At 33.3% G+C, this 27,466-nt stretch overlaps 3 protein-coding genes and 2 pseudogenes across 5 annotated transcripts; 1 reads left to right on the top strand and 4 right to left on the bottom strand.

Annotated features, from left to right (window-relative positions):
- Nucleotides 1–4,120: 4,120 nt before the first annotated feature.
- LOC118040108 (cytochrome b561 and DOMON domain-containing protein At5g47530-like) lies at nt 4,121–6,053 on the top strand (annotated as a pseudogene).
- Nucleotides 6,054–6,516: 463 nt separating this feature from the next.
- LOC118040107 (inositol monophosphatase 3-like) lies at nt 6,517–10,707 on the bottom strand (annotated as a pseudogene).
- A 476-nt stretch (nt 10,708–11,183) lies between these two features.
- Nucleotides 11,184–16,209, bottom strand: LOC118040106 (putative MO25-like protein At5g47540). Its single transcript, XM_035046972.2, has 11 exons — nt 15,676–16,209; nt 14,793–14,954; nt 14,429–14,547; nt 13,965–14,039; nt 13,544–13,637; nt 13,025–13,084; nt 12,160–12,228; nt 11,900–11,998; nt 11,692–11,736; nt 11,494–11,596; nt 11,184–11,414 (listed from the first exon to the last, which is right to left on the bottom strand). Exons 1-11 carry the CDS (start codon nt 15,796–15,798, stop codon nt 11,344–11,346), a joined length of 1,020 nt encoding a protein of 339 aa, XP_034902863.1. The 5' UTR covers nt 15,799–16,209; the 3' UTR covers nt 11,184–11,343.
- A 1,477-nt stretch (nt 16,210–17,686) lies between these two features.
- LOC118040110 (probable LRR receptor-like serine/threonine-protein kinase At1g53440) lies at nt 17,687–20,869 on the bottom strand. Its single transcript, XM_073405071.1, has 9 exons — nt 20,770–20,869; nt 20,228–20,598; nt 19,940–20,159; nt 19,707–19,838; nt 19,512–19,627; nt 19,211–19,424; nt 18,823–19,057; nt 18,588–18,738; nt 17,687–18,130 (listed from the first exon to the last, which is right to left on the bottom strand). The coding sequence occupies exons 1-9, from the start codon at nt 20,858–20,860 to the stop codon at nt 17,852–17,854; spliced, it is 1,809 nt and encodes a 602-aa protein (XP_073261172.1). The 5' UTR covers nt 20,861–20,869; the 3' UTR covers nt 17,687–17,851.
- A 23-nt stretch (nt 20,870–20,892) lies between these two features.
- LOC118040109 (uncharacterized) lies at nt 20,893–26,615 on the bottom strand. Of its 3 annotated transcripts, none has more exons than XM_073405074.1 (13): nt 26,578–26,615; nt 25,703–25,774; nt 25,099–25,173; nt 23,870–23,941; nt 23,588–23,659; nt 23,414–23,485; nt 23,260–23,331; nt 23,104–23,178; nt 22,956–23,030; nt 21,671–21,742; nt 21,377–21,445; nt 21,203–21,271; nt 20,893–21,106 (listed from the first exon to the last, which is right to left on the bottom strand). In XM_073405074.1, exons 1-13 carry the CDS (start codon nt 26,604–26,606, stop codon nt 21,043–21,045), a joined length of 888 nt encoding a protein of 295 aa, XP_073261175.1. In that variant the 5' UTR covers nt 26,607–26,615; the 3' UTR covers nt 20,893–21,042. The 3 variants fall into 3 exon arrangements, with proteins under 3 accessions (XP_073261175.1, XP_034902865.1, XP_073261174.1); XM_035046974.2 differs by having other exon boundaries at nt 20,908–21,106; nt 21,384–21,445; XM_073405073.1 differs by having other exon boundaries at nt 20,967–21,271.
- Between the last annotated feature and the right edge of the window lie 851 nt (nt 26,616–27,466).

A 27,466-nucleotide genomic window follows, 5' to 3' on the forward strand; every position in this document is an offset into this window, starting at 1 on the left:
TTTCCCTGGGAGCAGGGGCGGAATTAGGGAAGACAAGTAGGAGTCCGGTTCAGTAAAACATTTATTTTTTTATTTAATATTTAAATATAAAATAATATGATATTTTTTATTTTAAATAAATAAGCTTTTTAATAAAATATCTTACTATATTAATTTTGACCTCTTTTATTAAAGGCTATTAAGGCTCCGTTTGTTTACTCAAAAGTAGTTTTTTTTTGAAAAGTAAATTCCAGGAAAGTGAATTATTTTTCGATGTTTGATAGTGTAATGAAAAATAAATTGAAAAACACTTTTCAGTATTTGGTTATGTCATAGAAAATAAGCTGGAAAATAACTTATTAATGTTTTAATTTTTTCTCAACTTTATTAAAATAATGAGGAACAAATCTTACAAATTAAAAAAGTTGAATGAGAATGAAAATTGAAAAAAAATAATATAATTTCATAAATTATCTCAAATAAAATAAATAATAATCAAAATAATAGAGATCAAATCTAAAAAAAATGAAAGATGAAGAAATTAAAATAATAATAATTAACATTTCATAAATTATTTTAAATAAATAAGTAACAATAAAAAAAAGAGGATCAAATTTGATAAATAAAAAATTTCAATAAAAAAATAATAAGAAAAAACAAATAATAATTATAAAATGTAACTCTGTCTTTAGCTGGGAGGTTTAGCAGGTCTTGCAATACACATGGAAGGTAGCCTTTCTTAATCAGGATCCAAATCGCTACCCTATTCCTTCTACAATCTAAGCATGATCAGACTTTTAATAGAATAGAACTTCCAAAATCTTTCATCCTTGAGACGTGCATCAGGGAGTACGTAAAATTTGAAGATTACCTTAACATGTTCCCAGCAGTACTGAAATCTAGTTCAATTAATATCATGATGTAAACACTTTGATCAATTGTTAGCGATGCATATTGAGAATTTATGGTACGTCTGCATTTCTTTCGACTAACAATTATCTGAAAATTGATGTGTGTGTGTGTACATTTGTTTGCTTGATCCCACAAAAAAACCAACTAGAAGAAGAAGAATCTTCAAGAACATCCAGCAGGAACTAGGATGGGGCAATCTGGCTAACATCAATGCCGTGAGACACAATCTAAGGAAGTCGTAAAGGATACAATTTTTGGACCTTTTTATTCTTTTCATGGATTAATTTCCCCTATGCTATGTGTAATATAAGAGGGGGGAAAAAGTAATGCCACCAAAAGGAAGATAGAAACATGTATAGATGGCTAGGTTGGACCTAAAAGTAGTCTCGCAAAGAAAATGAATGGTTCCACAAAAGCTTCTAGACGTGTTTAATTCCAAGTATTATGAAAAGAGAAGATTGACCTTGGAAGAAAGACTAGAAGAGGTTGTTGAAGAGTTTGGATCTAGGTTAGATTGGGATAGAGATTTCAAGACTTGTATATGACTTTTCATTTTTTACTCCTCAAACATATATCTTTCTTTTAAAAAATTGATATTTTAGTGTTGAATGTATGTTATGGTCAGTTTTCGCAAAGAATAGATTAAATACTTTTATTCGACTCCTTAATTATGGGTTATCACAAAATTGTAACAATTCATGGATTTTTTTTAAAATATATATTTCTTCTTGTAATCATTCATTGCACTCAATTTTTCTTAACATTGAGTTTAATAATCACTTGAACATGCAATCTTCATGTTTTATTTTTTCAAAAAAAAAAAGGAAGAAAAGTAGCACTCTAAACCCTAGCAAGTTGAAAAGAATGCTCATAGTGTTTTGTTAAAGGCTCGGCAGCTATGCTCAATGGGTTGGAATTTATTTTGCATCATTTAATTCGAAATAGGAAACATCAACTACAAAGTATTTATATTGGCAGTATAGCTACTAGCTGTGTTATACGGACAATTTATTGTAGCTCTTCCTTACCTTGATGTGACTTCTCCATGTTCAATTTGTGACGCAAGGTTAAACATCATGCTTACATTACCGTATTTCCATGGGAGCATTCGTGTAGCAATAATCATCAAACTTGATACGTGGATTGGTTTGGAAAAGAGTTTGAATTATTGATCCACCTTGTAGATTATTGAATTAAATCTAATTAATTATTTTTATTAATCAAGATCATACATGCTTAATCAAAAGCATATATATTAAAAACACAATCATCACATAATCATCAATCAAGATCAAATTATTACGTGCGAAGTTTTCACTATGATTGGAAAAAAAAAAGGGGTCACATCTCAAGTATATCCCCAGGTATTGGGGTAGTATTGATTTTGCTCTCATGAGATTTCTATTCCAATTTTATTTTCAAAACAATTTTGGATTTCTCAAATCTGACCGTTCTATAGAAATTACTTAACAAAGAAAAATTGAATTTATTATGAAAAAATGTCGATTTTTGTCATGAGAAGTATAGTTGAGAAAAGAATCGTTAAAATCTAAAAGATAAAAGTGACATAAAAAATAATTTGAGGATACAATTGAGACTATCTATATAGTTGGAGGGTTGTTTTTAAGGTGTACAAAAAACGAAAAATATAATCTAGCAGTAATGAAACGCGCAGAGAAGGATCGAATAATGCGGCGATGCATGAGGACAAATGCTGATGGTGGAGCAGGTATGCCTTGAAGGCTACAAATTGTGGGTCCCTTGATCAGATCACCGAACTATTGATTTCGTATGTAAGCTCCACGTGGCCAGCAGAGTGGCTTGACCAGGAAATAGGTCCCCTATTTGATTACCCATACACCTAACCCAACCTGTCCTCTCTCTCCTTTTAAATATTTTGTAGCTTAAACGAGTCGTTTAAAGGAATTTTAATTTGTAATTAAATAGCATGAGTTTTTGTTGTCCAGCTTCATTGACGAGAGTTAGCAATTCAACTCATTTGCCACTTTGACAAATTGAAATTTCTATTCCTTTTGGATTTGTTGCAATTATTCATACCAATCTTTGGATTATTGTCATACAATATTAATATTGATTTAGCTAGAGATAGGATATCTCATTTAAAAATCCATTTAAAAATCAAGTTAATTTTGTGAATTATCAAATTTATTTACTGCAAGATCTTAGTTAATAGCTTAGTATATGGCCGTCAGATCTAACGAGACAACTCAATAACTCTTTAATTTGAAGTCTGATATAGGTTGAGTGAGTAAAAAAAAATATTTTTTTTAATTAACTATAATTATAATTAATAGTGAAGAAAATGTAAATTTAGTGTGTTTTTTACTTATCACTACTAGCTAGATGCATCATCTCACATAACCATCATAATTATAAATTATATAAGAGGTGGTTTTACAAAATAATTAAGGTAATGTATCATCTTCTACGTGTTTTTTTCAAAGAAAATTAAATATATATGTGAAAAATCAACTAGTAGTCGTGTGGTGGTCACCACACTATGTAGCTAACAATGACACAAATAATTTTGATATTAAGCTTGAGTGTTGCATAATCATAAAATTAGCAATGGCCTAATGAAATTTATTGTCAACCACTAAGAACTTAGGCAAACGATTTATTTGGCATCCTATTTTTGGAGTTGCTTTGTTTGTTGACAGAAGAAATCAAGAAACCTTAAAGATGTTCCTTCTTGTGCACCCTAAAATTGAAGATTGAAGATTGAAGATAGACATATGGCATTGATCAAGAGCTTTAGCTTCCTTGGAGAGAATCTTGGCATAGACGACCAACGACTCATCACTAACCAAAAGTCACCTATGAGAGTTACATTTATAGCTCCATCTTGTTTGGAGTTGGTGTGAGAAGTAATGGTGGTAACAAACAACCAACAAAACCATAAGATAAAATAAAAATAAATCGCCTTTTATTTAAAAAAAATGATAGAATTTATGGAGGAGAACCCATAAATAAATTTTATGTTTTGTGAAACTATACTCGAGCCACTTATTGAATAAATAAATTTTGGATTAATTTGCCGGATCAAATCGAGTTTTATAACGGTAATATATTAGCACTAAAAAAAATAAATGAATATTAAATATCATAATATTGATTATTTTAATTATAATTGAGTATTTTTATTGTAGAATGTGAAAATAAGTAACTACTCTATGTACATTATAAATTGAGGCATCATGCTCAAGACAATCCAACAACCTAACCCAACAAGACTCTTTATACATTAAACCCCATTTCTCCCCTCCCAAGCATCTCATTGTTAGCATTCTTGCAATTTCTTGATTGTGTCTTAGTCACATAAGAAAGAAAGCAAGTCCTTGGTTTCTTTGGTTTTGGCTCTTCTATAGCCACTATGGCTGGAATGGTAGAGCTTGTGTTATCTCTATCAGTTCTTATGTCTATGATTTTCTCATCGACTGCCCAGTCATGTAAGAGCTATGCTCTCTCTAGTAACAAAACCTTCAGGGCGTGCAATGATCTTCCATACTTGAACTCGTATCTTCACTGGAACTATGATTCATCATCAAACAAGCTTCAAATTGCTTATAGACACACAGGAATCACTTCCTCTAGATGGGTTGCATGGGCTATCAATCCTACCTCAACTGGCATGGCTGGTTCACAAGCCCTTGTTGCATACCAACAAACTGATGGAACTATGAGGGCTTACACATCGCCTATCAGTAGCTACCAAACCTCATTGCAAGAAGGGAAACTTAGTTTTGATGTTTCAGATTTATCAGCTACATTAGCAAATAATGAGATAATCATATTTGCTACCATAGGACTTTCAAACACTAGCACTACTGTTAACCATGTCTGGCAAGATGGCGCAGTTTCTGGTAATGCTACTCAGGTACATGCCACTAGTGGGGATAATGTCCAATCCATGGGGACCTTAAACCTTCTTTTCTGGAGAATCTAGTTCTACTGGAGGGAATGACAGGATTAGGAAGAGAAATGTAAGCCCTAGAATCAGTATTTCATTTTTCATATATGGTTCATTGTTTTCAATTTTGAGTTTAGTTTTGGCTTAATTCTGTTACCATCTGTTCTGTTTTTCACCCTGTTTACGAGTGTTATGAAATCAGACTCTTTGCCTCTCTTTTTTTAATTTTATGAACAAGAACTATTTCTGATTAATACTTGATAAAAATTTCAGATTCATGGGGTGCTAAATGCAGTCAGTTGGGGTATCTTGATGCCAATTGGGGCTTTAATAGCAAGGTATTTGAAGGCATTCAAATCTGCAGACCCTGCATGGTTTTACCTCCATGTTGGTTGCCAATCCATAGCTTATATTGTTGGGGTTGCCGGATGGGGTACTGGTCTAAAACTTGGTAGTGAATCAACCAGTATTCAATATGATGCTCACAGAACAATTGGCATCATCCTTTTCTGCCTTGGAACCCTTCAGGTAATAAAAAAACTCTTTTTGTGTCGCATAGTTTTTGAGTGTGTTACACTTGTGCTAGCGAATCAAAAGAAAGGCTTGGTTTGGAATGGATTTCAGGTGTTCGCTTTGCTTCTAAGGCCAAAACCTGATCACAAGTACAGATTTTACTGGAACATCTACCACCACTTGGTTGGATACAGTGTTATCATCCTCAGCATCATCAACATATTCAAAGGATTCAGCATTTTGAACCCTGATAAGAAGTGGAAGAATGCATACATTGGTGTGATTGCTGCTTTGGCCTTCAATGCTGTCTGGTTGGAAGGCTATACATGGTATCTTGTGGTGAAGAGGAAAAGGTCAGAGATTGCAGGAAAGATGCCTCATGGCATGAATGGATCAAATGGGGTTAATGGGTTTGGTGCTAGACAGCACCAAGGGGTGTAAATGAGATGATGGGATATGAGCTGTGGTTTTCTGTTTGTTTTCCCTCTTTATGTTTTGCTTTTCCAGAGTTGGTGCGCCCTTACGGAGGCCCCATATGAGGATGGAGATTAAATTTATAAGTTAATTCTTTCACTGGTTAGTCTTGGGAAGTTCGTGCCTGCGAAAGATCCTAGAGATTTCATGTATCTACTTTTCTGTTTATTTATTATGTAGCCATCTTTTCCTTTATGTCCTCGATGGTTTCCTCTCAATTTGCAACGAATTTCTTGATGTCAAACTCCCTTGTAAGTTTTCATAGCAAAAGAAAAGAAGATCAAACTGCAGTTTTTATAACAATATAAATTTTAAAGTTGTGTTTCTAATATATAAATAGCATATAATAGCTGTGATACTTTTTACTGGAAAAATATTGAGTAATAAAAATAAGAATTAAAATTCGTTGAAACTTTTTCAGCAAAATTTTGTATTTCTTTGTGTTTGTTGTCTTGTTTCCGGTGTCGTCTGCATCATGAACCTTTTCAAATAATTCATAAATTCAATCATTTCTTGTCTGCATTTTGCTGCAGTCAGCAGTGCTCACTTTTTGCCACTTATGGCTGTAGAGAACTTTGCAGCTACGACGAAAGGACAAAAATCTTACTTGGAATTCAGTTCTGTTTAGAGGAGAATCAAGCTAACAGGTTCAGGTAACACTGGGAGAGACAGAAAAGAAGCAGCTATGGTTCAACAAGGCATGATCCTTGCTCAATGAGGAGTGTAGAAAAACTGGCATATAAACCACACAATCTGTGTAACATGGTGGTCTACATGATCAAAAATGGTAGTTGTCTTCTCAATTAGAGTATACATATAAGTAGGCATTGTTTAAAAGCCACACCAAATTGGACGAATCATTATTGATGTTGCCACTCTCAGTTAGAGATGCTTCTTTAAGCCTTAATGACGATATCGACTGAGCTCATCACTAGATACTTACTGTCTATTAGATCAAAGGATATTGAATTGTCTCATTCTGATTGCTGCAAAACCTCAACAAATGCTTCCTTCAAAAGCGGGTTTGAAGCTGCGACTCTTTGAGAAGTGATGTCAAAATCTTTACCAGATCTGTAGCCGAAACAGCAACCATCAAAATATTAGAACACGCATTATATTCTCAACAAAATGTAAGCATGTGCTTATATTCTTAATATCTTTGACCTATTGCTTGCCCAGATGACAGAGTTGAGGATGTCACAAGACAACGAATAAATCATGTTGACATTTGATAAACACTATCCTCTCTATATCCACACTACCCCCAGCTAAGTAGTGGAAGGGATGAAATATAAATAGCATCACTTACGGGTCATAAATGATTCCTCTGGCTTCTTTGACAATCACAGCACCACCTGCCACATCCCTGAGTTCAAGAGTAGATTATATCAATCATGCGTCCAGATGAACTTTTCTTGCATCAATCACAAATACGTACCACGGGCCTCCATATCCAGTTAAGTAAAACAAATCAATCCTTCCACATGCAATTCCGCAAAGATTCAATGCACAGGAGCCAGTCATCCTAAGGGATCTCACCTGATAACAAGATAATCAGATATGAATTTTAAGAACACCAACGCATTTTACCAAAGCACATAGCTTCCACAGCATGTTCTGGTCTCACCTTGAAAAGTAAGCTGTTAATTCTGTTCGTAGTGGCATCCACAGTAGACTTGTCACGTTTTGTTCCAACCTGCTCTTAGAAGAATTTAGTTTGGTCAGTTCTTAACATGATTCCTTATGAAACATAAAGGAGTGGACTTGAAGTAGAAAGGAGTTTTAACCAGATTCCACACAGAGCATAACAGGGGTGAACTTAAAACACTCCTTTTGCAGGGTATTTGTAAGTGCAACATGGTAAAAACTAAATACATTCACAACGCATAGATCTCCATTTCAAATACAGGGAGTTGGATTTCTAGAGTCTACGAACAATATCTTAATATAAACGAGAAGGGTTAGCATGCCAGAAAAATCAATCCAGGGTTAAAACAAGCTACCCTTACTCAACACTTAACATTTCTAACATTATCTGGAGTTAAAATTGAGTTTGATTGTGCCCAAGGCAATTTTAACACCCTTCAGAAACCGATCCGATAAGAAATCAATTTGAGATGTACAGTTAGTAGGATAGAATTATACCAAAAAATATGAGACAGTAGGGCACCAATTCATCTAAGGTTTCAAAACTGATTCCCGGTTATCATTTCAGTTTAAGCTATCTAACACCTTTAGGCTCGTTGTAATCATTAATTTATTAAAAAAATTATGACAAGTTTGCTTCTTGTTTACAAGCACTTCTCAGTTACCCTTATAGCAACTTTGGGCAGATAAAGATGATGCTGAAAGGCATACCTCTGTTGCAAGAAGAGATTTCACAAGCTCACTTTGAGATGATACTGCAATCGAAATACAAGTACACAGGTGCTTAAGTGTCATGGAAAGATTAGCAAGCAAAAGCATCAAAATATGGAAACTGACAATAGTCAACTCAGAGACACCTTTTATGGGTTTTCCATTCAGAAATGCACCTTTTCCATGGACGCCTGTAAAAAGGTGCATTTACAAATCCAAAATCTTTTAGCAAATTACTGGAGCACATTTCAAATTCTATAAAATTTTGACAGAACATCCTTATAGTAACTTTGATGTTAAGTGGGACAATATACGACCACATATCTGAAGTGAAAGCAAGAAGTGTTCAAGAAGGCAGACAAAAGTTTGATGGAGTAACTGCTTAGATATAGCTAGATACTCTTTTTCCAGATATTTAAATATTGACAGGCTCAACATCATAAAGCAGACATTTATCCGAGTAGAGGACCATGAAGCTGAAAACTAGTGGTCACTGGTCAGTGTTCATCTTGTGAGGAAAGATGCACTTACATCCAGCATACATGTAGAAGATCACCAGGCTATATGAAAGGAGGTAAACTCAGCATGTTCTAAATAAAAATTTAATCATTTAAAGTTCAAAGTAATATCTGGCCACCTAAAACTAACATGCAATAAATAAAATCTCACCTCTTCCATTATTGGGTTGTAAACAACACCTACTGTAGGAACTTTTCCAATTGTAAGACCGATAGAAATGCACACAAAGGGGAACCTACATCCAAACATGTTGCGACAAATTGAAGTGATGTTACATGTATAAAAAACAAGAGGAAATTGCCTTCACCAAACAATGTTAAAAAAAATTGCATTTACCCATGGACAAAGTTGGTTGTTCCATCAAGAGGATCAACTATCCATGTTGGTTCATCAGTCAGTTCTGTAATACCACAGGCAGCAGTAGTTTCTTCCCCAATAGAGAATTTTCAAGAGAATAACAGTGGCACTTTTTAGGAGACAATATTCCCCGTACAGATCAATAATGCTCAAATTCATCACCTACAAAGTAGAAAATACCAAATTAAGTTGTTAACCTTATGTGAGGGGTGCTGCTGTTTGAGATAATTAAAAATAAGATCCTCACAAGCCTTGTCAGTCTCAGTAACTAAATCCACCTGCAATTGAGAAATAAAATAAACAATTGTCAGTAATTACACGCATATAGTCAAGTGTGTTTAGCCACAGCACTTTTATCCGGGCTAAATTAACACAAATGGGTTAGCAACTTATAATTTTTTAATTTTCTCATCTGCTCCACAGTTATGATGATACAGTCCAAAGGAAATATGCTAGCATTACAAAATAGCAAAAGCACTTTCAATTTTGTTACAAACTCGATGAACTCAACGCGAAGATCAAAACTTTGTTTCCCAGCAGCTTTACAAACAAGGATTTTAGCACCTCATGCACGATGAATTCAATTACCGTTAGCTTTACAGACGTTGATGCTAAATTCAATTGCCATTTTAAAGCTCCTCCGGCTTGTTAAATTCAATTCCCAGTTTTGTTACAAAACAAGATCACCTCAATGCCAAGATTAAAACTTTATTTCCATTAGCTTTACAAACTGGGATATCAAAGCTCCCCCTTGCATTCTAAATTAAATTTCCAATCAGATATAATCAATCACTGATCTGAATTCAAGATTATTTAGCAGCAGTTGATCAACAATTCTCCTTTCTTTAGGGGAAAAAATTGCTAAACAACTACACAAACTCTACATTCAAGATCACATGATGCAACAAGAATGTCCAAGATAAGACTACCTTGATTAGCGACCAACAAGAAAAAGAGATATAAAAAGAACCCAAGAAAAGCAAAGATGGGTACCAGGCCTTTATGCTCCACATGCTTGGTCTGGTAGAATCCTTCACGGATTATCTACAGAGCACACAAGAAAAGGAAAATGAGACTAAATTTGAGACCCCAAAAAAGGAAAAACAAAATCTAAAATTTATAACTCACCTCTCCAGCTCTCTTTGCTGCCTCAACAGCAGTCTGCAAGAACTCTGAAAGAGAATCTAAAACATCCAAAATAAAAAACAACATGCAAAAATCATCAAGATCCCATCCTGAAAATGAACCAAGAAATCAAAAACAAAGAGAGAAAGAATGCAATAAAAAAACTTGATGGGGTCCTACCATTCTGTGCCATGTTTTAAAATTTGTATATAGAAAGAAGAGAGTGACAGAGGGAAGTAGATTGTGGTGGAGGTGATGGTGATGAAAGGCTCTGTGTCTTGAGGTTTTTTACGTCTAACAGGAAGCAGCAGGCAAACCACAAAATGGACCGTTTGATTTCTGTTTTTCTCTCTTTATACATATATATGCTGAAGAATCTGCCTTTTCACTCAGTCTGCGTACTTCTTGCATCAAATTCCTGGTGAAAAAGGAAGTCCTTTAATGGTGCCTTTTGAGTCCTTTTAACCCTTTTTTATGGCTACTCTTCCCCTACGTCATATTGCTACTCTTGAGTTTTCCTATGAAATTACAGAAAATATTAACATCCAAATGCTCAATTTGCTCAATTTGAATGATGGAGGGCATCATTGGTAAGCCTAGGAAGAGAGGGACCAAATTGAAACCTCCCTAATAACTGGGGGTATATTTGTAGTTTTCCTAGAATGAAAATACCTAAAATCAGATACCGTGAGAATACGAAATGAATATGGTGGAAAGTAAAGTCGGATGATAAAGGCATTTCCTAGAATAAAAATACCTAAAATCTTACAAAACCCCAGCATCAAACTCAGTGATTGCTGATGAAAGCATTAAAATCAGATACCGTGAGAATACGAAATGAATATGGTGGAAAGTAAATTCGGATGATAAAGGCATCTCCTTTTTATGGCAATAAAAACATAGTTACAGTAACGAATCGAGGATCAACTTAGTTGAAGGTTAATGTTACCAGTTGGATGGATTAATCTATATCAACATGAACATGCTCTCTAACAGGGTTCATAAAAGCCAAGTATTGGATTGAACTCGATTCATGTCTCTTTATTTCTCTTTTCCTTTCAAATACATGTAATGTTAACACAGATCGATGGATACTGATATTGTCATCAGGTTTGGGCTATGAGAGCTACAATTTATGTAAAATGATTACAATAAACAACCAAGCTCTTTCATGACTACTCTCTAGGCTCAAGGGCAGCTATTTCTCTCACAACTTGAGCTTTGTCTGCCTCAAATTGTTCATCCTCTGCAAAAGAATACACCAATGAATGTCAATACAGCATCAAAGACATTATAATGTCACTAGAGATGTATTTCTTTTATACCTTTGTCTATCTTGAAATCAGCAAACAAACGAAGAAGCTTGCTCCTATTTGCAACAAGTATGTTGACGATGTCAGGAGGTTTATTTTGATTTGCAGCAAAGAGCTGGAGGAAGGGGGGAAACAATAAGAGAGGTAGAAAATAAGGCACGTAAGTTTAAGAACCAAAGAAAAAACTCATTGTCTTTCTATAAGCTATACCTTGAAAACATGAAATGCTTCTATCTGGATGCTCTTACTTGATTCCTGCAAAGGAGGATTCATCACATAAAAGTTGAAGTCCAATTATGTATGAGATTGATATTCTAACAATCTATTTAGTGGCCATCACATATGCCATAATGGTACATCAATAGTTTCCTAAAAATATGACAAAGCATGAAAACAAGCAATCTCAAAGGAGTCGTACCCTGAGAAGATTCATGAGAATCCTCAAGTTATCCCTTGAGCTCACATATCGTGTCATCACAACCGCATTAGAACGATCCAATAATATATCTCCCAACAGCTGTCACAATTAAAGAAGCCTTTTTAATAAATAGTACAATTACCAATAGCAATAACAAAGCACATTTTAATGAAAGCATTTTCCTAGGTTCAGATGCCTAGAGAATTGCTTCATTGAATGTTCTAATGATATATGAGCGGGATATCATTAAGTTTCCCTACCTTGACAGCTTGTCGTCTTGTAATGTAATTGGTGGATTCTAGCAGCTTCGAATTAAATTCAGCAAAAAACTGAAGTCCATACAAAGTCAGACAATGTCAAGCTCAGACCAACATTTAGCAAGCATGGGCACAACAGGAAATAAAGACACATTTAGAATGTTGCAATTCATGTTTTTGTCATAGATATGTAGCTACCAACATGCAGTTTAAAAAAGCAAAAAAGAATGCTATAAAAATGAGGAGATAAAGCTGCTCAATTCATCAGAGAGTCAAGTAATAGGTTCTACTTTATATGCCCCATCAGTGCAGAGCCACAATATTTTGATATTAATGCATTACCAGAAAAATAAATTTGCAAACCGTCTCTCTAATCTCACCAAAGGTTTTCCGGCTAACACTTTTGTTGGCCTTCAACTTCTTGAAAAAACTATAGAGGATCAGGTATGCCCCATTATACAGTGTCAGTGCGTGCATAACTGAGGCAATATATGCACACATATGTATCTATCGGTATATAGGATTTGAATTTGGGTGTTCAAAAAAACCATTAGAGCTTAAAACCTTTACATTGCTTTTATAGGATTTTGGTTTAGATTCTGCTTTATGTCTCCATCATTGCACAGTCACGATATCGTGTTATTAATGCATCACCAGATAATTAAATCTGCACATCATCTTTCTCTAATCTCAGCCACAAGTTTTCTCACCAAGATACTCTTCTGCCTACAAATTCTTTAGAAAACAAGAGGATTGGGCATGCCTATCAACCACCTTGTGTGTGTGGGATGACCTAAGGCATACATAGCAGAAACAAGTATAAACCTGTACAAGTTAGCATCTAAACATAAGTGACAGCAGAACTCACCCAATCATAGCTCTTAGAAAGAAATTCAGCTACTGTAGATTTATGTCTTGTCAATAGTTCCTGCAACAAAACAATATAAAAGTCTCAGATTCACACTTCAACTAATAGCAAATACAAGGCCGAAACATAAAAACTTCATAAACATGCAATAAAGACAAAAACAATTTCCTGGATAATAATCTGCCAGAGCATTTAAATTGAAATTTGGGGAATCAAGGGTTGTCAGCAGTTGCAAAAGCTGAATATACTTAACCATTTGATAATAGCTGTGCAAAGATGCAGTACAGTATCGAGCATGTCCAACACGGTTGCATTACAGTACAGAAGATATTCTTGCCAAATCTCTAATGCAACGAGCGGAGTTTTGAAAGTCATTTGGAATTAACATTTAACAGTGGATGATATGTATACCCACAAAAAGATTGCATTGTATGGAAAAATCAAACTGCGTAAGGGAGAAGGAGGAAAGAGGGATGAGAAAATGATTTGTTGTTGATATCTTTTTCAATCATGCTTAACCTTGAAAGTTGCAGCAGCATCTGCAGAAATGTCAAAATATGGAAGTTGTATATAATCAAAGAATTTCTTGACATTTGATGATTCCAGGACATATCTGCAGTCAAACCCGACAAATGAGTGTACAAAACATTGGCAGCACACCATAAAAAAAACAATAAACAAATAAATTATGGAAGCTGATAGTTGAGAAAAGCAATCCCAAAAAAAAAAAAAAAAAAAATTGAAAGTGATTGTTCTAGATATTGACTTCACATCACACTTTGACATGTTTATGTAAAGATAATTGGAGCACATATTTTAGTATAATTAAAAGTCTAAACAGAAATTTTTTTCAGGATTTTTAAAGAAAAGATTACTCTCCTAATCAGAGACAATATTGATAGTCTGATATAAATTAAACCACATAGTTGATTCTGCTCACCTGGCAACAGTCTGGTGACGTATGCACTCCCTCAACATTACACCATAGTGCAAAGCCATATCTGTGTTTTCATAACTAAAGAAGCAAGATACTGTAATTAGAAGATCCCAAGAAGTATAGTTCACATGACAAAACCATTTAAAAATTCTGTAAACAGCCATCCTCTTACATTATTGAAATCTAAAAAAAAAAAAAGAACAGCTGAATACAACTTCCAGACATCCGAGAAGAAGAAAGGCATCACTTGTGAAACAGATCACTAATGGCATCTTGAAACAGAGAGTGGACAGTCAACAAAATATATATGTGATAATTAAGGCACAAAAAGTTATCCCACAAGATGTCAGAAATGATGCAGCAAACAAAAAATTTAACCCATTAATCATCTCGAAAATATTAGATAACCTATTGAATGGAATCATTATATTCTCAATCCCCAACATTCCCCAGCAATAATGGCTTACCCTGCTATCAAAGTATCCAAAAGATCTGTATTTTTCTCCAGGTAGTCTGATGCAATCAACCTTGAATTAACTTGTTGCCTTTGTAGATTTGCAACAACCTGAGTGGCATCTTTTCTGGCCTGCAAAAAGAAACATTTTCATGCTAAATGACAAAAAAGAGAAACTGGCAGTTAAATGAAAATTCTTTCCAGATGGGAATCTAATCCAACAGATTCAACAGGGCAAGTATAAAGTATAAAGCATGTCACTAAACCAATCATTATGAAAGAACAATGAATAAGAATAGTATTCCCTCATAAATCTGATAGCAAATTCAAGATAGCAATCTACATAGCTCTCAACCAATAAACTCGTCAGTGGTTACCTCTAAGTTCAATTGGGATAGACAGAAGATCAAAAGACGAAGTGTGTTTTCTCTGAAAAACTCCTGAGTCAATTGTGCACACGCTTCTGACACCGGTTCAGACTCACTATTGCCATAAAGAATTGACTTTAACTCCCTGATATTTTTAGCTAACTCTGCCATCTGTATTAGAAAATACAATAGTCAAATTGGAATTCCACAAATAAAATGCTTGACAGAAGCTTAAATGCCCCAGTAGCCCTACTCAAGAAAATAACTTATCAAAACATGCAACAAAAGCAAGAAATTATACAGCGACCCTAATGCATGTTCATCGCAATCTTACATCTACACTCACCAAAATTCAACAACACTAATCTAATTCTTTTATTGTGAATAAACTAGTTGAAACAAATCAATGACACATATAGCGCCACAGATCACACCTAATTCACAAACCTACAATCAAAGTTTCCACTTTTACTCCCATGACTACTAAAGCTACTAAAAAGCTAAAACCTTTACACTCAACCCACTGCCAGTAATATCAGATTCCTCTCACAACACACCCAACCACATTGAAGTTAAACTTGGCCAGCAAACTAACCTCTTTGCAATCACATTAGCACTCAGCAAATTAACTATTTCTTCCTATCTATGTAAATATCACAGCATATTATAGCATACTCTAATCCAAACCTCAATCAGACATCAAGAATCACCCTAAAAAACGCAATTTTTTCATAAAGATTGAACCTTTCTCATCCAAAGCAAAAAAAGAAAAGCAACCCAGACCCCAAACAATCTCAAATCAATCAAAATCCACCTAATTAAAAGAAAACAACAGAAAAAGAACACAAGCACACATAAAATATATAGAAATGAATAGAAAGAGACTGCCAACCTTCTCTTCTCGTTTTGAATCTGATAAAGAAGCTGAACTCTGATCAGCATAGATTAAAAGATCGCGAGTCTGTCTAACTATATCGACAGGAGTCCTCGGCTTGGACTTGAAAAGTCCCTTCATCCTCTTCGAATCACCCACTAACTGCCCCGATTTCGAACTCAACAGCACTGGATGTCCCGATTTCGAATTACTCAACAGCCCAGAATGTCCCTTTGTCGCTACTGCCGCTGCCGGCGCCGGTGATTGTGGCGGTGGCGATACTCTCCTCACCACTACCTCCTCCCGGGCTGCTGCTGCTGCGGCAGCTGGTTTTGACACGCAGACTCCTATCTTTCCTCCCTTTATAAACCCCACAAAAACACAAGAAAGCGATTTGCCTTCTATCTACGAAAAGGGTTCACGGTTTACTTGATTTCGGCCACCAATTTTGCTTTTGGATTATTGGGTTTTTATGGGATCTTGGTCAAACTGTGTGCTTGATTCGACGGTTATGGTTTTTTGGGCTCTGCATAAACAGATTGCCAGTCGTTACCGTGTCACTAACCGCTAAATACTTACAGTACAGTGCTATTTTTTCTTACGTATTCATTTCCTCTATTATTATTATTATTATAAAAAAAATTACAAAAGAGGGGAATTCACTATGACCGTCTCACAAAAGCACTGTTTATTATAGTTTTAAAAATAATATTTTAATAAAAAATCCAAAAAAATAAAATTCATCAACGGTGTGATAGTTAGTTAAACAGGTCACCTAAAGTTTCCAAGGTCAGCTGATTTTTTTTTTTCAACTCAAATGGCTCCATTCATAGATTAGATTAACTGGGTCGAAGTTGATTTATCGGGTAGTCTAGGTTTTAAAACAATATTGTTCAACAAAAAATAATTTATATCATGAATTAATAAATTAATTTAATTATATATATTATTATTTCATTTTTTTTTAAAAAAATAAGTTGTTATTTTAAAAAAGATTTTCAAAGGCAAGTTATGTTTTTATCTGGCATTTCGGTTATTATGAGACCTGTCAAATTCACTATACTATATTAAATTAACTCTACCATGGTTTTGATTTTAAATTTGAATTAAATAAAAAGAATTCAAAACTAAATCATTTCTCCAAATTTAATAATATTATCAGGATATTACTCGTTGCCTAAACATTTTTTTATACATTTTTTATTTGTTCGGCTAGTAGCATAACGTAATTATCCAGTAATCGATCTAATCCATTTTTAAAAAAAATTTAATATTAACAGCTATATGTGCAGGGAATATCATGGGGTATGTTCAGATTGTAATAAAAGGGACTTATTCATAAGAGTATCCTCAGACAATCATTTAAACGTTTAATGTTTATGCATGGTAAATTTATTTGTATTTATTTTCGTTATACAAAAAGTAAAGTATACCTTTTATATCTACCTATGCATCTAACTGGTCCAAGTTTAAGAGTTTTTTCATAAATAGACAGTACAATACTGCTACTTGGATTGAGCCTATGGGTTGATCTGAAATATAATTAATTTAGAATTTGGAGTGATTTAAATTAAATAAATAAATAATTTAATTGATTTGATAAAAAAAAAATTTAAGTTGACCTACTGATCGGTCAACACCCGGCCCTCAATTTCTAGAATTTTTTTATAAAAAAATATTGTTTTTATTTTATTAAAAAAAAAATTGAGAATTAACTCAAGATGATCTTTTTGACTTATAACCTGTATTTTATCCTGGCCGATTCTATATCAAGTTTTATAACTATGTTAGATTTATTCATCCATTTAAATTTTATAGCAGAACTATTTTGGATCCATATCCAATATAAAAAGGTGATCCAATATTTAATATTAAAATTATAGTTGCTTAAATCTAATGAGTTTGCAAAGTAGGTAATATCATAAAATTATCCTTTATATAGGCTATATATAAAGGATGTCAAATGATAATATTATTCAATTCACCGAATTACCAGCAGCTATAAGAGCACAAATAAATCATAGCAGATAAAAAAACACACATATTTTCTCATGGAGTCTCTCACGCACACATCAATGTTCTCTTGTCACCACCATATAATTAGACCCAACAACACCTATGTTATAGAGTATTAATTAATAAAATAAAAAAGAGGCAGAAGGTTTTCATCATCAAACTTAACATTACCAATTGGCTAAGAAATTGGCTCTATTTCCAACACCCTGGAACATGCACCGCACAGTCCTCCAATATTTGTTGATGAAGTATCATCGCTTTCAGAAATCTCATCGATTCTTTTCTCACCTTCAAGTACACTGACGACTTCGGATATTTTAGGCCTTAGAGTAGGAGACAGTTTAACACACTTCATTGCTAACAATAAAACAGTGAGAGCCTGCTTCCTATCGTAACTGGATGCTAATTTCTTGTCCACCAAGTCAAGGATTCTTCCCTTATCGTACAAAACACCAGCCTGCAATTACAAAGCAAGATTGGCTTAGCTCCGAGTATTAAGGAAATAATCAAGTAAATATTCCTGATTATTTTCTATTTAATAAAAAACAAATCAAGAAATTAAATGATTCTAGGTAATCAAGAAATTATTTCAATCATCCAATTAAAGGATACAATCAACTCTATTTTCTATAATTTATTTTATTTTTATTTACTTATGTGTCTTGTTATATAATTATATAAACTTCATATGAGTTGAATATAACACATAAATCAAATTATTGAATAATAATATATTTTTTTATTCTAAATTTCTTCTTAGTATTAGAGGCGATCTCTAAATATTAGCTTTTGTTTTTTCATGAGTCGAATGTAACACATATATTAAGTTATTTGATGTTGACAGAACATGTTTGTTTTGATAATAACTATGAAAAAAAAAAAAACAAAGGGTTTATCCTGTAAGACCCACTTACCTTATCTAGAAGAAACTCAGCTTCTTGGTTTGGTGTGTAATCTGCACTAACTTTCCCGCTAACTATTTCGAGTAGAACAATTCCGAAACTGTAAACATCAGCTTTAACAGTTATTGCTTTTCCCATTGAATACTCAGGTGCCATGTAAACTCTGCAATAAGAGATTAATTATTGGTTAATTAGCTCTTAATTAAAAGAATGAAAGTAGTTGTCAATCAATGATCATAATACTTACCGCGACCCTTTTGCTTTGATGGCCATAAATGGATCTTCCTCATCACAAAGCGTTGCCAATCCAAAGTCAGACAACTTGGCCGTAAGAGAGTTATCAAGCAAAATATTACTAGGTTTTATGTTTCCATGAACAATCTTGAACCTTTTCTCTTCATGTAAATACTTCAAACCTCTCGCTATTCCCAGACAGACACCAAATCTAGCTTTCCAATCAAGTTTTGTCGTGGAATTTGGTTCTAGAAATCAAGGTTATTGATATTAAGTTATTGATATTTGCAAGTACACTATCCTTGTACTAACAGAAGATTTAAATATACAATTACATGAGTTTCACAAGGCAATGCATTAGGTGAAAGAGCAGGATGAAAATCGGGTGATGGCAGTATTACCGAACAACGCATGGTGAAGGGAGCCTTTATGCATATAGTCATATACTAGCAGATGCAGGTCTTTAATAGAATAGCCATCCAACAATTGAACAAGATTCTCATGATGCAAAGATTTCATGTTGAAGATTTCCCTTTGTAATTCATCTTTTCCTTGTTGTTTTGAATGAGGAGAAATCTTCTTCACTGCTAATTTTATCTCATTCGGCAATTCAGCCTGTATACACGTGAAATCAATTTACCAGAACTCTGAGAGAAAAAAGTGCATGTTGAGGAACAAATGTTTCAGAAAAGAAAATCTGACCTTGTATACTATTCCAAAGCGTCCCCTGCCAATCTCCATTTTGGGGCTGAATTTTCGAGTAGCATCGATTATTTGTTTGAGGGTGAAAGATTTTCCTTGGACCTCAATGGTTATTTCTATTTGAAGGAAACATCAAAGTAAGAATTCTTAAGGTAGTGTGGTGCATAATGATTTTAGATTAGCATGGAGAGGTACCATCCAACTCGCTTTTCCACAGCCAGCCCATTTTCCACATGAAAGCCACCAGAAGTAGAGGAGCAAATACTGAACCTGCAGTAATCCCTGCAATTTTTGAAGGAGATAGTCCCTTGCCACCAACTTTGAACTCTGGATACAAGTAGTGGAAGACACCAATAATTTTTTTTTAACCAGATAAAGTGTAACAGAAATCTTTGCTCAACAAAAATAAAAGAAATGCAACTCTTTACTTGCAGTTACGGAAATGCCTGCCACAAGGGGTCCATTCAGAGACAGGGCAGCGGTTGTATAGGAAAAACCTGGCACCTGAAAAGATCCTTTTCCAGCCCAGAAAAAATGGATATTCAATAGATGATCATCTCCTACATATGCTGTGAAACTTGCAGTCCATGTCTTATTGGTGCCGTAGGCCATTTCTTTTATGTTGAAGTCTTTTAGTTCTCTCTTCCCCTGTATCAAAAATGAATGTTGAATGGTGGAAATTATTGAAAGGAGCTGCAGAAAGATATAGCGGTTACCTGTATATATACATCAAAAACACGTCTCCCTAAATTCGAGTAATCTTCATCACTTTGGTAAACAGTTTCAGCGAAGTAAAGTTTCACAGTGTAATTTCCTTTAAATAAACAGAAGCCGTAATATGTCAGAGAAAGAGGGCAGAGGCGAGTTGAGTTGTAAAGAAGTGTCCCAGCAGAATCACAAACTGCACAATCCACGTTTTTTATGTAATCACTGGAATCATAAGTTTCCGAACCAAAGTCTCCAGAACAAGAATAAGCCCAATTTTCTCTTGGAGCTGGATAGTAATTTGATGCTGTACTGTCTGCTTCAAACACTTTCCCATCAAGAACTGTCTCTCCTCCTCCACAATTTATATACAAGGAATCGTCTGCAAAAAATGAAAATCAGTACAGAGAATCTGTCCTGCGCTAAATTCTAAAGACAATTTTCAGAAGAGTTTCTAACATTGCATATGTCATTCCAAACCTAAGGTCAAACAAATAAATAATTTAAATGAACGACTCAGGAATGTAAATATGAGCTTCTCAATGGAACTTACACTTTGGTTTTCCCCGACATTTATTTTTCAAATCCCGTATAGAATTCCTAGAAATAGCAAACAAAATTGGTAAGAAATAACTCATGATCATTTGTTCTAAATTAATGACACCATATGGAGGATATTATCATACCTGTTTGGTTGACTGCTTGAGTAGGAACAACATGCAAGCAGTTGGTGCACATGATACAAAATGATTAGAAGTTGGGATTTCATAGACAATAATATTCTTGCAAGTGAAAAAAAAGGAAGAAGAAAATGAAGTTGCCGTTATTACATGTTCAGCTTTCCTTCTCCTTTCTTCGGACCATCATCGAAATTATTATATGACAAGTCCCTGCAACATTATTGTTTACATATCAAGATTTTATTGAGGAAATCTACAAAAGGGAAAACAACCCATCTGAGCAAAGAGCACAAAGCCATAACATACGCCTTGTCTTCAATGGTATCAGGAACCCAGGAAGGTACTGTGCCATTAAGCATATTTCCTGTAAGAAACCTAAACAAAACAAACCACAATGAAAACCATCCCATGTACTTTTTAACAGAGTGGCAGAACGAACTTATTATAAGACATCGAGTTCAAGGAATCTCTTTTGCATACATCTTACTTAAATTCAGCTTTTTCATGGAATCTGGTATTCCACCAGTTAAGCTGTTAAAGCTCAAGTCTCTGCAGGATCAATAAAATGAAAGCAAACGTTATCCTACATATTTGATATATAGTTGTGCTATGGTCAATTATTGCATAGCTGATTCTGTAAACACATAATCAAAATCATCAACACTTCCTATGCATGGCCTAAGGGCCCTAAACAATGAGCATTTATAGAGCTGATGAAACAAAATAGCCATGACAGGACTACAAATCTTTTACAAAAGAGGAAATGAAACTTACAGGTATGTTAACCTTGACCAATCACCAATGTACGGGGGGATTTCACCACTTATTGAGCAATTCCTTATCATCCTACACAAATCATTGAAGAAGTTGGTGTTTGGATTTATCCAATGCATACATATCGTTAAGAGTCACATTCATAAATATTGTGACTTCATGATTCTGTTATGCCTATAGTCGTAATATATATATATATATTTTACAAAATTATTTAAACAAAAAGGTTTCTTTTATCCTAGATTGAAAAAATATGATTTTTTTTTTTTGAAAACATAGAGTATATATATACTAATAAGTTTCAAATCCCACATTGAAAAAACATAACTTTTTTCATGAGAATATAGAATATATATACGAAAGGGTTTCAAATCCCACATTAAAAATATACTATATTATCTTTTTAAGCTGAAGTATTTAAATCAAAAAGGTTTTTTTATCCTACATTGAAAAAACATGATTTTTTTTCTTGAGAACATAGAGTATATATATGAAATGTGTTATCCTTTTTAGTTAAAGTATTTAAACTAAAAGGTTTTTTATTTCACATTGAAAAAATATGACTTTTTTTTTTTGGAACATAGAGTATATATATTAATGGGTTTCAAATCCCATATTTTTTTTTTAAAAAAACTGGGTCTTGTCCGGGTTCGCCCAGGTCATGGGACGACCCAACAGCTGACCCAACAACCCCATCACCGGCCTTCACAGACCATCCTCCACAGACCCAAACCAGGCCCTCCAGATCCACCGATAGTACCACCCCTCTGCTCTTTCAGCTGCCCCCTTCTCTGCTAAACCGAGACCCAGCTCTCTCTCCTTCATTTAGCCACCTCTGCCTCTATGTAATTCGTCCATAGATGCCATTTCAAATCAACCCCTTGTTTCCTTGTTTTTCTCAGTCGTTTCCAGCACTGTTCCTGAGTCTATTTTGTAATTTGTAGATTTTGAAATGTGTATTTAAATTATTGTAAGCAATTTTAATTTTTGTTACATTGGAAACTTGAAACTGGGAGTGGGTGAGTAAATTAGAATGTTTGGTTGGGAGTGTGTGTTTGTGGGTATTTTCTTTTATGTTTTTTGAATGTTAAAAAACAAAAAGAATTAAATATATATATATTTTTTAATTTGCATATGATAAAATCGTATCTATTTGACATGAAATTTCAAGAATATATTTTGGTATGTAACTAGTTTTATATTTTTATTACTTAAAGCCTTGATAATTATTTATGTGATTTCCGAGTGTGAGCTTTAAAGAAAAGCAAAGGAAGGAAAAACTCACAGGTATCTTATTCCCGTCATATTTGCATTTTTTGGGAAAGGGAAACCGGCCGAGCTTCTTACATCACTGACAAACCTGGAAGAAAAACAATCCAGAATAAAACATGCCTTTATTTCAACCCGGTTAAATTAAATTATAGAGCACTTACAAGTATCGAAGATTTGACATGTTAAAAAGAGGTTCAAGAGGAAGCTCTCCTTCAAAATCATTTCCGGAGAGGAACCTGTCATCAGTACACAAAAACACAAATTATTGAATGATATTCTTCGATCATCGACAGTTTCTCAATCAAATAATTTCTTACAGGTAAGAGAGTGCAGTCCAATTCGCAATGAACCTTGGTACTTGACCAGTCAAACGGTTCCCAGCTACGCTACTGCAGCCATAGTTAGTTGCTTTTCCTTGGAACAATAATTAAACAGATTGTTGGTTGAAATAACATGATGAGTTGCACTTACAACCACTGCAATCGCGTAAATTTGGCATAATTTTCCGGCAGTTTTCCTCCCAAATTGTTGGAGCTCAACCCTCTACAACAACAAATCAAAAGGATTGTAATCCACCCTTTTTCTATTTTATTTCTCCTATTACAATCAAAAGTTGACATTATTATTCTTCTTTTTGAAACTTACAAATAACTAAGATATCCCAATCTTCCAAGTTCTGGGGGAAGCTGACCACTGAGTTCATTGAAGCCCAAGTCCCTAATTAAATAAGAGATATGAACCAAACCAAACTCAAAAAGTTAAGAGGAGAATGAAAGAGTGAGTGAGTGAGTTTCTATGCATCTGTAGGAGATTAGAGAGGTTGCCCAATTCTTTAGGGATAAGAGCACAAAACTTGCATAAGCAATGGAAAAAGAATTTAATTAACATTATATGATACTGAAAAGACTGTGATTACATGATACTTACAGAGAATAGAGGGACGGCAAATTCCCCAAGGATGAAGGTATGGAGCCAATGAGAAAGTTACCGGAGAGATCGCTATGCATATGTATTACCATATTAGTTCATTATTGCTAAAAAATAAAAATTCTCGTTCTAAAATAAGAACCAATAATTTAAATTTTAAGAAGACACACTAAGAACTGAAATTAGTTATTAAATATGATCCAAAAGCTAAGCAGCTCTTTGCTTATAACCCTGCAGACAGCCCAACAAGCATCAGCACAGTTAAGCAATTAGTGAAACACGGCTTTTATCCTAATTAAATAAAAAAAAGAGAACCAAACAGAACTCAGAAAGTCAACTTTTGTGACCATTAACACCTTGCCATGAACATTTATAAGTATCAAGACCCCAAACAGCTTGCCTTTTTTTTCTTTTCTAACAAAGCTAATTTTACTTGAAAATGTTTCACCAAAAATACTATTAAAAAATCGTAATTATTACAGCTACAAGTTTAATCTATCAATTGTATATTCAGTAACTTCATCTTATAACGAAGCAAATTTGAGTTCTTAAGTCAAATTTTCACCATTATAATATAATTATATAGTCCTAACATAACTTCTCCGAATGAAAATGAAATTTTAACTATTGGGTTTTTGGAACTTATCGATGGAATCTAAGTATTTAATGGAATATAATTTAAAAGAAGTGATTTTAGAGGGAAAAAAATGTTTTATATATATATATATATATATATATATATATATATATATATATTCTGACAACGCATGCTGAGACTATATTTTCACATAAGATATATATTAATTGTATGCTTTTTTTCTTACCATTATATATTATTTTTTAAAAGAACAGCAATGGTATAAAATCAACCCCAAATATCCAAGATGTTCTCCTATAATTCATATAAAAATGGATGTTATTCGATGCCCAAGTCGAACTTTTTGGTTAGTGCCATTTTTTTTAAAAAAGAAATTCTTGATTATGGATAGTTTGCTTTTAACTATATTAGAAATAATAGATTTAGTCTTAATTAAAGCATGAAATCTAAATAGAAAAAACATAATAATCTATAAAAATTGGACATGGGATGTTTCTGAAAAAAAAGTCAATATTAATAAAATACATATAAACGCCCACAAGAATAAGAGCACAAAACTTGTATCAGCAATAAAAAAAAATTTAATTCACATTATATAATACTGAAAAGACTGTGATTGGATGATACTTACAGATATCCGAGGGACGACGTCAAACTCTCCAAAAATGAAGGAATGGAGCCATTGAGGAAGTTATCGGAGAGATCGCTATGCATATGTATTACCATATAAGTTTATTGTTACTCAAAAGATAATATATTTAATGCATGCTGAGACTATATTTTCATAGAAGTTAGTAATTGTATGCTTTTTTTCTTACCATTATATATTATTTTTTAAAAGAACAGCAATGGTATAAAATCAACCCCAAATATCCAAGATGTTCTCCTATAATTCATATAAAAATGGATGTTCTTCGATACCCAAGTCGAACTTTATGGTTAGTGCCATTTTTTTCTTTTAAATCTTGAATTCTTGATTATGGATAGTTTGCTTTTAACTATATTAGAAATAATAGATTTAGTCTTAATTAAAGCATGAAATCTAAATACTTGATTAGGAAAAACATAATAATCTATAAAAATTGGACATGGGATTTTTCAGAAAAAAAGCCAAAATTAATAAAATACCTATAAACACCCACAAGAATAAGAGCACAAAACTTGTATCAGTAATCAAAAAAGATTTTAATTCACATTATATGATACTAAAAAGATTGTGATTGGATGATACTTACATATATTCGAGAGATGACAAACTTCCCAAAGATAGAGGTATGGAGCCACTGAGGAAGTTATCGGAAAGATCGCTATGCACATGTATTACCATATAAGTTCATTATTACTCGAAAGATAAAAATTCACATCCTAAAATAAGAACCATTAATTTAAATTTTAAGAAGACACACTAAGAACTGAAATTAGTTATTATATATAATAAAAAAGCTAAGCAGCTCTTTGCTCATAATAATGCAGTCACCCAAACAAGCCTCAACATGGTTAAGCAATTAAAAAATAAAACTCGGAAGGGGGGAAACATCCACAATAAATTAATGGAAAAAGAAAAAAAGATTACAATTATGAAATGTTGAAAATCAATACAGATTTCTTTACTAGCTCCCTTGTTTTTAGAAGGCACTTATTTTATTTTTATTTTTTACTATTTCAAACCGACATCTAAGTCATGCTTGTAAATATCTTTCCTCTTTAATGAAACAGTAGAAAAAAACTCATACTCCTATTTAATTTAACATATCTACATTTATTAATATTAAATATTAAACATTAAAAGACTATAAAATTATTTGAGATAATTATATTCGTAAAATTAACATTGATTTTCCTATATTCGTGAATACTTGTCAATTTACAAAATATAAATATAAATTTTTTAAAAAAAAATTCAACCATCATTAATATATATGTGTGTAATATATATATATGGTTACCCAATAGTAGATAAAGTATAATACACAGTCTGTTTTAGAAATTGATAACTTATCCATTTAGTCACTTTTAGCACTGGAAAATAATAGTAAGAACGTATTTAACGAAAATTGGCAACAAAATAAACTGCAGTAGTAGTATATGATCATGGTACTGGATCACTTACAGAGAGGTGAGTGAAGACAAGTTCCCCATGGTGACGTCTGAGATTTGAATTCATTCATGCATAATTAATGGGTAGTAATTATTCAAATATATAATATATAATTATGAGTTATTATGCATTATTAATCCAACACTATTTTTGTATCTATTATCCTCTCCCGAGTAATGTGAGCTTGTGTTTTATGTCTTTTATCTCACAATTCATAGAAAAATATCCATCACACTTTTTTTATATATACTAGTTTTGATACCCGTGCGATGTCGTGGGTCATTTTTTTGTATAAAAAATATTTAAAAATTAAAAAATTTAAAAATCTTGGGTTGTTCTGCAAAGTTATACACAAGAATCTTGGGTTTGGCTGCAATGCCTGACCTAAGAGTAATATTTATAATATTAATAATAAAATTAAACTTGCATGACTCAAGTTTAAGTGAGTCTGCCTGTAACACCGGACCAAAGAATATTGGTTGTGGGTCTTGCTATAAAGTCGTGTCATAAAAGTGTGATAATTAAATAGATTAATTAAAAAAAAAGAAAAAAAATCAACAGAAAGAAAAAAACTAATGAAGAAAAAGAAAAAGAAATTGAATTAATTGGGTTAACCCTTTAAACCAGGTTACCCCATAAAACCTGAGATTTGCGTCGTGAAAGTTTGATAACTAAATAAAAAAAAATAACGGGTTTACCCAGAATTAACCGGATTAACCCATCAAATCAAGTTAACTTATCAAGCCTAGGATACGTGTCATGAAAGTCTGATAATTAAATAGAAAGAAAATTAACTTTAACAAACTAAACTAAATGAAAAAAATAACTCGTCAAATCAGGTTAACCCATTAAACCTGAGATTCATATCATGAAAATATGATAACTAAATTAAAAAAAATTT

Source organism: Populus alba, chromosome 16, assembly GCF_005239225.2.
Source record: "Populus alba chromosome 16, ASM523922v2, whole genome shotgun sequence".
NCBI classification, from domain to species: domain Eukaryota; kingdom Viridiplantae; phylum Streptophyta; class Magnoliopsida; order Malpighiales; family Salicaceae; genus Populus; species Populus alba.